Source organism: Doryrhamphus excisus, chromosome 11 (assembly GCF_030265055.1).
Source record: "Doryrhamphus excisus isolate RoL2022-K1 chromosome 11, RoL_Dexc_1.0, whole genome shotgun sequence".
Classification (NCBI taxonomy): domain Eukaryota; kingdom Metazoa; phylum Chordata; class Actinopteri; order Syngnathiformes; family Syngnathidae; genus Doryrhamphus; species Doryrhamphus excisus.
The window spans coordinates 6,260,356-6,272,855 of NC_080476.1; the positions used below are offsets into that span (position 1 = coordinate 6,260,356).

General features: G+C 41.9%; 1 protein-coding gene across 11 annotated transcripts in view; it reads right to left on the reverse strand.

The window, feature by feature from the left end:
* The window catches only part of LOC131137771 (glutamate receptor 3), an 84,686-nt gene that overhangs the window by 39,378 nt on the left and 32,808 nt on the right, over positions 1 to 12,500 (reverse strand). For all 11 annotated transcript variants that reach the window (XR_009131973.1, XR_009131974.1, XM_058086021.1 and 8 more), the window contains one exon: positions 193 to 380. Coding sequence is in view for 9 of the 11 variants with exons in the window: in XM_058086021.1 (XP_057942004.1) it covers positions 193 to 380 (188 nt within the window). In the remaining 2 variants the exon portion in view is untranslated. The remainder of the gene's footprint in view (positions 1 to 192; positions 381 to 12,500) is intronic.

Consider the following 12,500-nt stretch of genomic DNA (forward strand, 5'->3'; position numbering starts at 1 on the left):
AAACAAACACGAGGAGGCTGTTTAATTCCTCCTCCTGCCTGAAGCGCAGGTGACCTCAAACAAGCAGCAAGCAATAATAACAAAGCCGAATGAATGCAGCCATTTTCCCTGTTTTAACACCATCTTCCAGTCGACCGCATAATGATTGATATGAGTCAAACATGCCTTCAGAATGATAAAGGTTTTCACTACCTGCTCCAGTATGGAGTTAATCCGATCCACCTCACAGTCGATGAGGAAGCGTTTCTCCTGCCGACGATCCATCTCCTCGATGATGCGTTTGTACTCGGTGGGGTCCACGATGTTCCCCACTGAGCGAGCCGTCACCTGCCAATTGTAAGCCACTGCCGACTCCATGATGGCCTGGAGGATGGAAAAACCTGCACGGAGAACAAAGTGGTGGCACATTTAGATGCCGGCCTACAACATGTTTTCTCTTTAATGGCATCCAACAGACATCCAATTCTAGAGCTGCATGAACAAATCTGCTTTCACAAAGATAACAAAGCACTCTTTTGACAGGTCGTCATTGTTTAGTATTATTTCTGGTGTCTGCAGTTTGCAGTGCTGTTGAACTGCATTGCTACTACTGAAAGGGGTGTCAAATATTTTATTTAGTTACTGGAGAGGTGTGTATACGGCAATGCAGCTTATCAGTAACTCAAAATACAACCACAGACTAGAAAAGCAGACTTTACAGCAGGCGTGCCATCACAGTGTAGCGCCACCACATTCACAAATAGTGTGACACTCTTTTAAAACGTTTAGTATGACCTGAACACATCACCAGCAGTACAATTCTAACACCGTATATATATATACAGTATATATATATATATATATATATATATATATATATATATATATATAACTCACAAACATGTCTCCGTTCAGCCTCAGAATGACACCTTCTCATTGTCACCAGACTAGAATAATTCATTTGAAAACCACTTAATAAGATTTAGGGCGGCACGGCGGTCGAGTGGTTTGCGCGCAGACCTCACAGCTAGGAGACCAGGGTTCAAGCTCACCCTCGGCCCTCTCTGTGTGGAGTTTGCATGTTCTCCCTGTGCATGCGTGGGTTTTCTCCGGGTACTCAGGTTTCCTCCCACATTCCAAAAACATGCTAGGTTAATTGGTGACTCCAAATTGTACAATGGTATGAATGTGAGTGTGAATGGTTGTTTGTCTATATGTGCCCTGTGATTGGCTGGCGACCAGTCCAGGGTGTACCCCGCCTCTCGCCCGAAGACAGCTGGGATAGGCTCCAGCACCCCCGCGACCCTTGTGAGGATAAGCGGTTGAAAATAAATGAATGAATGAATGAATAAGATTTAAAAATGTATTATTTGACAGCCCTAATATATATATATATATATATATGTCCCTCATTGATTGTGGTTAATTTAATTAAATTAAGTGAATTTCCGCAAAGTAGGAATAAATATTAACAAAATTGTCAGAAAAACTGTTTCTAAATTAGATTTTTACCATTATTAGAGCCCTGGAGACATGAAATAGCACCCCTATAGTCACCTTTTATTCTTCATTTCCACCACACTGCATCACTGCAGGGACACAAGAGATCACCTTAAACAGAGCATGCTACTGAGCTACCTACTTGGCCTCAAATTGATTTATTCCAAACTTAAGAAAGGATTCCAAACGGAATGGGGAAGAAGAACAAAGAAAGAAGTCAAAAAAACATACCCCTTCCACGTGGTCATTTATTAATTAATACATTTTTGAAAAAGCACAATATAGCAAGGGAGAATGCTGAATCTCGAATGTGATTCACTGTACATTCAGTAGCCTTTTACTGACACTATCACATGTGCAGGCGTGCCGGTGTCTAATCTGCAGTCAAAATGGCGAGCTGAAGAAGCAGTTTAGCGAGCACAATAGGTGTAAGTCGGTGGCAGAGCTCAGTGGGAAAGAGTGGGAGGAATAAGGTGAGTCATTTTAGAAAGAAAAGCTGATGCTAATCTGGCTGAGCAGCAACACAGAGTTCACACAGGAGGTTAAAGAATCATGGTCAGCAGTCATATCAGGTCACGGACCAGCTTGTGAAATGTTCTCTCTGTGCTTATATGGGTTTTTCTGCTTATTACAAACCTAAAGCAGTCGTGTTTACTTCACTGGGGCCTGTAAATATGAATGTTGGAATGCCTAATGACTGCTATGTGACGTACGTTATAGGTTTACATTTACATTTACAGTTATAGATTACATTTATGATACCTAATATTATGGCTTCTCAAACCGTTTAGAACCACGGACCCCTTACAAGAGAGAACATTGTTCATTGACCTTCTTATGAACCCACTGCTGTTTAAAAGAAAAATAAAATATATACTGTGCCATTTTTCCAGATGCCAAAGGAATTATTTACAACGTCAAACCCAGTTTTCGTTCAAAATGTTTTGAATCAGTGTTCGTCCACTTTCACGGATTTCGTACCAAACTAGCCCACCGCAAACTCAAGTGCCCAAATAAAGCACCCGATGCATCGCTGATTCACTGTGAACGACACAAATTTGTGAGTGCCAGAAATTTCAGAAATAACTTTTTTTGGGGTATCTGGAACAGATTAATTATATTGACATTATTTCCTGTGGGAAATATCACCTCGGTTTTCGTATGTTTTGGTTTCATCTGACCTTTTGGAACTAATTAATGACAAAAAAATGATATTCTTTTGTATTTTAACCATTTCAACTTAATACTTCTTCTTGTGGACGCACGGTGCATGTTAGGTTAAATGGTGACTCCAAATTGTCCATAGGTATGAATGTGAGTGTGAATGGTTGTTTGTCTATATGTGCCCTGTGATTGGCTGGCGACCAGTCCAGGGTGTACCCCGCCTCTCGTCCAAAGTCAACTGTGATAGGCTCCAGTATACCCCCCGCAGCCCTTGTGAGGATGAAAGCGGCATAGAAAATGGATGGTTGGAAGAATGGATGAATGGAGGGAGGGATGTATGGGTCAATATGGAGTTAGTGTGGAATAAGTGAAAAATCATTTAGTGCTGTAGGAAGCTGCAATATTACACTTTCATGAACTTCTATTGACTATAGAACAAGTTTACCATTTTCTTGAATTAGTACCACCCTCGGGCATGTCTGTGTGGAGTTTGCATGTTCTCCTTGTGTTTCCTCCACACATGCTAGGTTAATTGGTGACTCCAAATTGTCCATAGGTATGAATGTGAGTGTGAATGGTTGTTTGTCTATACTATGTGCCCTGTGATTGGCTCCTAAGGACCAGTCCAGGGTGTACCCCGCCTCTCGCCCGAAGACAGCTGGGATAGGCTCCAGCACCCCCGCGACCCTTGTGAGGATAAGCGGTTGAAAATAAATGAATGAATGAATGAATAAGATTTAAAAATGTATTATTTGACAGCCCTAATATATATATATATATATATATATATATATATATATATATATATATATATATATATATATACTCTAGTGAGGATAAGCGGCATAGAAAAAGGATTAATGTAATAAATGTTAAAGCTTACACAATAAGAACAGTAGCAGCAGTCCAAATAATAATAATAATAATAATAATAATCCTGATTATATTTTATAGTGCTTTTCAAGGCAACCAAAGCGCTTCACAATGAAGTGAACCCATTATTCATTCACTGCCCTGGGGGTAATCTGGTGGAAACATGGCTGCCAATTGGTGCCTCTCCAACCACTACTAAACATTAATTCACATTCATACACCAGTGTGGGCAGCACTGGAGGCAATGTGGGTGAAGTGTCTTGCCCAAGGACACAAAGACAGTGACTGGGTGGCGGGAGAGAGGGTTAAACCGCTAATCTTCTGAACCACTGCTACCCAAATGAAGCCAGAGCCTTCTGTCAAAAGCCTTTTAAAGATAACTTATTTAGTTCAAATTGAACATCAATGTTGTTATTACTTACTGCCTCTTATTATAATGAGTGTCAGAGAAGTGAGGAATATAATGTGTTCATTTGCATATCACATATTGGCCTTCTGTCATTATTCTCATCGTACTTTATAAGCTTAGTTTGTTTTCTTGATCTAGTGCTTCCTATTCATACATATGCACTTTTTAACTGCTTAATTGCAAAGAAATGATAACGAGCAACCAATAGTTTGAGGAGTAGGGATTTTGCTACACAAATACTGGCACAGAAAAGACAGATTCATTAAAAAAAAAGTCAAACTAGGATACTCTGTCGTCTAATTGGCTGTTGGCAGCAATGAAACTCCATCTGAATGAAGATGAAACTGTGAAATTGTTGGTATTGTTCCAGGAAACTCTTCCTTGAACTTTTTGGAAAGTCTGACCATTTCATATTTAAGAAGTGTTTCCAAAGAGGTGGCCATCACCTGTGACACCATGAAACAAATAAAGAAACACATCCTTCTCACACCTGAAAAGCTAAAAAAACTTCAGTTATGTTCATAGTACGACAATGTGCACACAGGAGGTGCTCAATTCCTAAAGGAGACCTATTATGCTTTTCCACTTTTCTGACCTATAAATGTAGTTAGAATGTATTCTCGTCTCGTGTGAAACGATGCCAACGTTTCAGATAATGAGGTTTGCGCATTTGGAAGTTAGCCCCGAAAAGAAGTCAGGCTCAAAACTCTTATTTTTAATGCAGACCTACGTACCCTGAAGTCCTACGGAACCCTTGGGAATGTGACCAATGACAGTGGACGGGGTGTGCCTGGAGGCGGGCCGTCGGTGGAATGAATTAAACTGACTGTTTGGGTCGGAGGTCATGGAAAGCCATGGAAACGATGCACTAAGAAAGCTTTATGTGCGGGTTATTGTGTGTAGCTGCTCTATAGGAGTCCACAACTTAATGTAAAGGGCCGATCCGGTCCCCTTTAACTTCTGAAAAGTTGCTAAAATTAGCAACAAAGTGAATTGGAAGCCTTGGGGTGCCGAGAAATACAAATTTGATTGCTTGGGAGTGGGGAGTAGAGATGCACTGTGCCTTAATGTTGCCCAGAACTTTTAACTCATTTGCACTCATAAGGTAAGAGGGGATAAATTATTTTGCAGAATAGCTTCACCGCTTCACATTTTACCTTTTTTCCCATTTTCCATGTTTTCCATGACTAGTCAATCACATGTGACCTTTCTCTAAAGTACTACAACAGTCCACATACAGTTCTAAAAAGCTTTGTTTTCTTATTTTGCTTAATTTCTATTCAACTTTGTGGATGGTGTCGCATGAGCCAAGGAAGAAACCACTATAATGTGCACAAGGAGCAACAACATGTCACTGCTACCCCGGTCTTCCTCATAATCCATGGACCAAACACATTTAGGTTGCTGTTATATATTAATGTGCAGCATTGTGTTTTATGTGTGGGTCAGTGGAATCTGATGGTTACAAACAGTGACTGATTGACTGCAATCAACTGGGTCACTGCCACAAGCCTGAGGCAACGGTCCTTGTTTAAGTGGTCCATCTCTGGTACAGCACCAATTCTGTCACTGTGATGCAAAATATGTGACAGTGCCTTTATAGATCATATTGTACACACCATAAGGCGCACTGGATTATAAGGGGTATCTGCAATTTTTGTGTGTCTTTATTACTGATGCTAAAAGTTGCATATAAGGCCTACTTATTGTGTGTATTTTTACCCTGTTGCCAACAGTTGAGAGAATGTACTTTGTGCCATCCAGTCTTTTGTTTCAGTGGTTAGCAGGCAGGCCTCACAGCTAGGAGACCCGAGTTCAATTCCACCCTCGGGCATGTCTGTGTGGAGTTTGCATGTTCTCCTTGTGCATGCGTGGGTTTTCTCCGAGTACTCCGGTTTCCTCCCACATTCCAAAAACATGCTAGGTTAATTGGTGACTCCAAATTGTCCATAGGTATGAATGTGAGTGTGAATGGTTGTTTGTCTATATGTGCCCTGTGATTGGCTGGCGACCAGTCCAGGGTGTACCCTGCTTCTCGCCTGAAGACAGCTGGAATAGGCTCCAGCACCCCCTCATGAGGATAATCGGTAGAAAATGAATGAATGAATGGTCAAGTTGCACCTAAAACGACCTGTTTGTTCCTCATGACAAAAACAGGTGATTTGAAAACCACAGAAAATCTGAACATTACGTTAAGACTGTAATTAGGACTTCTAACCATGAATTGATATGTTTTCTATTTTTCCGCCAGATGGTCCTACTTTTTACCATTCAAAGCATGCAGAAACATTTCACACCTTTTTTTATGTTTTTCTGCAAAACCCCCCAATATCACAACAGAAATTAAAAAACACACACACATATATATATATATATATACATATATATATATATATATATATATATATATATATATATATATATATATATACATATATATATATATATATATATATATATATATATATATATATATATATCATCATTATTAGTGACTATAACCCTACTCCTCAAATTGTCACGCCCTGTGTAGGCTCCCACATGACAGTTTGCTTATGTTACCTTCTTGGGCTTTAGTTTCTGTTTGGACACTCTTATTTTGTATTAACTTCCTGCTGTGCCTTGTCTTCCTTTGTTGTCCTAATCACCCACACATGTCCCTAATTTCTGGTGTTTGTATTTAGTTCAGGTGTGTGCTTCTACCTGTGTGGGATCATTATCATTTGTCCGTCTGCCTTTCTGAGTTGCTTGATCCTGCTGCTGCTATTATTGCAAGCAATAAATATTTTTTACCTGCATTAGGTCCTGTTCTCTGCATCCTGGGGTCGAACTACAAAGCAACCATGCACGATCGTGACACATCTAGATGGATGTCAATCATCAACAAAGATTGTCTCCTGGATGCTGAATAAGTGCTGTTCCTCTGTAGCACAGGACAATGGTCAGCTATTGCCATGAATTCCATTAGCCAGCTGATGTGTATTGATTCAATAATATACTTTATGCATGCACAGGTACATGAACCAGCTATTGACTAGTGCGAGTTGATCCCTTATACCAAAAAGACAGCAGAATACAGGCTGGGACTCAGGTGACACGGTGACCTCTATAGTTAAGAACATTAACCGAGTCGTTCTCCAATCACATGTAGCCTTTAAAGACAAGCACATCCTTAGACTCGGGCATTTGTGGCTAAGAGGCTGCTAATTACACCAAACCAGGACGCAATCTGACCTCAACCTCAAGTCAATATCAAGTGTAAATACACCAAAACATGAATGTAGTATCGGTATTATTAGTTGTGGCAATGAAAAGGCTGAGTGTCAGTACTCCTCCCACAATTAGAGTCTGTACCGCTGAGCCCCTGTAAGCCTGGATGTGCATAACACTTCAAATATGCCAAAAAAGAAAAAGAATTTCCAAATGGGTTTTATACTTGCTCCTTTCCCCCTGACACTAAACTAAGCTAAGCTGGATATTTTGGACTCAAACATTTGTTTAGCTTTTAAGCTTCCCGGCGAGATCAAGCTTGGGTCGGACTAAAATTCCCAATACCAAAAGACTTCATTAAGCTCAAAACAAATATGAACTGTAAACGTCAAAAGGCAAATAAGACAAAGTCTCTTGGTGGAAATGAGTGTTGTGATTCATCAGTGGCTGAACATTTGAAAGTCTTTTGGTCTTCTGGTTGACTTTGTAAACAGATGGCACCTTTTATGAGCACCAGCAGGCAGGACAACCATCAAGGGCATTTTACCGAGTCAATTATTCAGTCCTGCCCTGAAAAAGAATACATATTCAAAATGGAATGTCATTTGCCAAGGCTATATGCAGCTCTGAAAAAAAAAACGCTCTACTTACATTCATTTATTTCATTTTCCGTTTGCAATTTCTTACTTTAAGGGTTATTACTTAATTGGGCTATGTTTATATGTTTGTTTGTCATAAAACACAACCACTATGAGATGACTATTTATATAGTCATTCTATTTACTAAAACATTTTTATCTTCTTAGATGGTTTCCTCTGAAGGCTAGAAGTACTAACCGAGGGACAGTTGGCATCCAACCACATTTCCTCCAGTGTGTCTTGGGCACTATAGTGTAGTGTGTATAGTGTGTCATCTCATCTGTGACTCAGACGCCCCCCTTCTCTGCCTCCCTGGAGGAGGTGACCTCTTTAAAATCCTAAAGCAGCCATCTGTACCGACGTTGTGAGCTTTAAATCTGAGAAAGCTCAAAGAAAAAAAGCTCTAGAAATCTCTGAAGTTAAAAACAGGATTGTTTTTAGTGAGAAAACACTACTTTAATGCCTAAAATAGAGGAGTTTCAGTGATAGAAGAGCTAAAATGAAAGGAAAGTTATGCAAAACCGTGGTGAGAGCAGCCATGTTGTTTGGTCGAGAGACAGTGCCACTGAGGAAAAGACAGGGAGCAGAACTGGAGGTAGCAGAGATGAGGATGCTGAGGTTCTCATAGGGAGTGACCAGGATGGATAGGATCAGAAACGAGTATACATCAGAGGGACATTACATGTTAGAGGCCTTGTAGATAAAGTCAGTGAGGCTAGACTGACATCGAACATGTCCACAGGAAAGATAATGAATATATTGGTAGAAGGATTGGTAGAGGAAGACCAAAGAGGAGTTTTATGGATGTAGTGGCGGAGGACATGAGGGTAGTTGGTGTGAGAGAGACAAATGCAGAAGACAGGGTTGGATGGAGGAGATTGAAGAGAAAGAAGAAGACTTTAATGCCTAATGAATTAGCCTAAGCATGCAGACTCCCAGTGCACAGCCTCTCTCTATTCCCAATAAGAGACACTGCAACATCACCCGGACATTCCTGCCAAAAGCGCAAACAGATCACCTCTTATCTAACAGTCAATGTGTATTTGCTGACAACATGTTGAGCATTCCTGCCCCGATTTGTGCCACTGTTGTTTTCTTGTTTTGATCACCGTCAACTTGTAACATCAAGAGACTCAACACAAACAAAGCGCACACATTTAAATGTAATCCGCTCTCTCTCATCCTGTATTTTCTTAAGCAAATAAAAATGCTGCGCATGTCACATCAATCCCGTTCATAATGCAAAAAGACATCTGCTGTAATGGCCTTTCGTTATCCTGAAAGCGATAGTCCTGAAATAGATGAGGGGAAGAGTAGCGGTGTAAAAGCGAGCAGTGCCTCATAGCAGAGAGATGTGGAGGGGGGGTGGTCTATTAGTCACCTGCTTCCTTAAAGCACTGAGGTTAGTGCAGATTAGATACGACAAGCTAGATCTTACACAAAAAAATGCAGGAAGAGGGAGGCATGAATTTCATGAGGTTAAAAAAAAACATGGGTGCATCTGACAGCATGGCTGACAGTGCTTGGCCCCCTGTGCCATTGGCTGCTTTGTGACGCAGGCCATGCAGGAAAAAAAAAAGGCTTTGCTGACTCCTCTGTTCCTTGCCTCACTCTCCGCCGCCTCCATACACTTTCATTTGCTCCTCCACTCCATTGAAGATGCAGCCATTTATCCAGCTGCAAAGATGCTGAGACAACCAGTTGAGAAAAGGAGAAATGTTGCCCAATTGCTCTTGGACTGGCTATAACTGAGGCGGACTTTGATGTACAGGTGGAATTAAACCTGTACTTTATATCTAAGAGAAATATAGAGGGCTTCTTTGTGAGTGTGTGTGTGCGTGTGGTACTCAGTCATCTCATGAGTGCGGAGCCCCAAGGCCAGTATTTTTGGCTTGCATACACTTTAAATGCATCAATCTCTCCCAACCACTGTGCTGATCTTGCAAGAAAGGCATAGCTTATCCTCTTTCTTTTCCCTCTAATAGCTGTCTGGATGTACTGTATGCGTGTGACCTGAGGTGCTACTTGGTGTAAATGGTCCACGGCTCATCATAGCATGCAGGATGTAAAGATAACAATAACAACTATTTGGGTCTATGGATTGTATGCCCATCGCATACCCATGTCTTTACTCCATTTTTCCGAAAACGTTTTTCAGTAAGCCATTCAGATTTTGGTATTCTGAATTACATAAGACACCGAGTTTATATCGGCATTGTCTTTTTGCAGAACAAACTATACGGAACCAGTATCATTACTAAGCCAAAGGCTAAGCCGAACTACAGTGTTGCTGGATTGTCACACATCATCATTACATCGCATTCCAGCCACAAAGGACATCCGAGTGAATATTTTCACTTTTACTTAACTTAACAGTCCTTTGAAACTGGCTGATCTGAACAGAGCTGTTAAGAGAGGAGTTTGATACTTGGGGTATTTTGAACATTCAAAGTCACATACTTTACACTTTAGTATTTAGAGAGGCACAGGAAGTAGAACAGGTTGTCCTGAAACCTGAAAGATCAGCATACTGGAGCCTGTCCTAGCTGTCTTCGGGGGAGAGGTGGGGTACACCCTGGACTGGTCGCCAGCCAATCACAGGGCACATATAGACAAACAACCATTCACACTCACATTCATACCTGTGGACAATTTGGAGTCGCTAATTAACCTAGCATTTTTTTGGAATGTGGGAGGAAACCGGAGTACCTGGATGCACGGGGAGAACATGCAAACTCCACACAGAGATGGCCAAGGGTGGAATCGAACTCGGGTCTCCTAGTTGTGTGGCTTGCGTGCTAACTACTCAGCCCAATAGAGATTCATTCATTCATTCATTCATTTTCTACCGCTTTTTCCTCATGAGGGTCGCGGGGGTGCTGGAGCCTATCCCAGCTGTCTTCGGGCGAGAGGCGGGGTACACCCTGGACTGGTCGCCAGCCAATCACAGGGCACATATAGACAAACAACCATTCACACTCACATTCATACCTATGGACAATTTGGAGTCGCTAATTAACCTAGCATGTTTTTGGAATGTGGGAGGAAACCAGAATATCCGAATGCATGGGGAGAACATGCAAACTCCACACAGAGATGGCCGAGGGTGGAATCAAACTTGTGTCTCCTAGCTGTGTGGCTTGTGCGCTAACTACTCAGCCCAAAAGAGATTCAATGATTGTATATTTTTGCAGCACACAACGATCGTGACCAGACAAGCCCTCATCTGTCAGTGTTTAGTATCTTCTTCTATTCATTTATTCCACTTTATCCTTCAGTTTGGTCTGCAGCTGCATGAAGCCTCTGAAAGGGCACATGCAGGTTGACAGCGCTGAAGGCATCACCTTCAGTGCTGTGCCCAATAAGAACTGTACAAGGTCCTGAAACAAACATGTCTTTCTATCCAAACGACAGCAATTTCCTAAAGCAAACTGCAGAAAAAAGAAGTGTGCATGGACACAGCACATAAAGTGCCTTTGCCCTAATGTAAATTGTCTTTCCACTGCACATGCTTATTATTACATGCTGCAATAATTACTTCACGTATGTTTGATGTCTGAGCTGCTTACACAATACGTAATGAGACCAAGCTTCAAAGATGAAGTTCAAAGTAGGTCTAACTGCAGCTACACTTCCGGGGCTGTGCTTATTATTTCAACGTTGAATTTGCAAATAATTAACCAAGGAATAAAAACATGTGTTTTAAAGTCACTAGCCTACGAGGCTGCAAAAATCGAGAAATTATTTTGGTTTGTTACACTGAATGAATGTGAAATCGTTAACATGATTTAGTACAGTGCTTCTCAAATTGGGTAATGTGTCTTCGTGCACTGCTTGCATGGTATTCATGCTTATAGATAGCGCCTGCGTCACCTGGTTCAAACACAGAACCTTCGGAATGGGAGTCGAGAACGCTGACCGCTCGACCAAAAGCGCGGACTGTCAGCCGTATGTTCAGCGTAGCACTGTAATAGTCCACTGGGCCGGCGCCAGTTGGTGCCAAAGATTATGTGATTGCCGCGTAGTGGCTAGCAGTGGCGCCGAATTAATGTTCGCTCGGCATGTTGCCATTATTTGGCGCCACAGTGAGCCACTATGCACCAATCACAGAATCTTTGGAGCGAACCGGCACCAACCAGTCGATGGTTGAGAATATGGTACAGAAAAATCCATCCATTTTCTATGCCGCTTATCCTCACTATGGTCATGGGTATGCTGGTGCCTATCCCAGCTGGCTTTGGGCAAGAGACGGGGTACACCCTGGACTGGTCGCCAGCCAATCGCAGGACACATATAGACAAACAACCATTCACACTCATTATGATGATTATGATGATCATTATGACGATGACACTCATTCATTCACATTCATTCTCTACCGCTTTTTCTACCGCTTTTCCTCACAAGGGTCTCAGGGGTGCTGGAGCATATCCCAGCGGACTTTGGACGAGAGGGCGGGGTACACCCTGGACTGGTCGCCAGCCAATCACAGGGCACATATAGACAAACAACCATTCACACTCACATTCATACCTATGGACAATTTGGAGTCACCAATTAACCTAGCATGTTTTTGGAATGTGGGAGGAAACCGGAGTACCCGGAGAAAACCCACACATGCACGGGGAGAACATGCAAACTCAACACAGAGATGGCCGAGGGTGGAATCAAACTCGGGTCTCCTAGCTGTGAGGCCTGCGTGCTAACCACTCGACCGCCGTGCAGC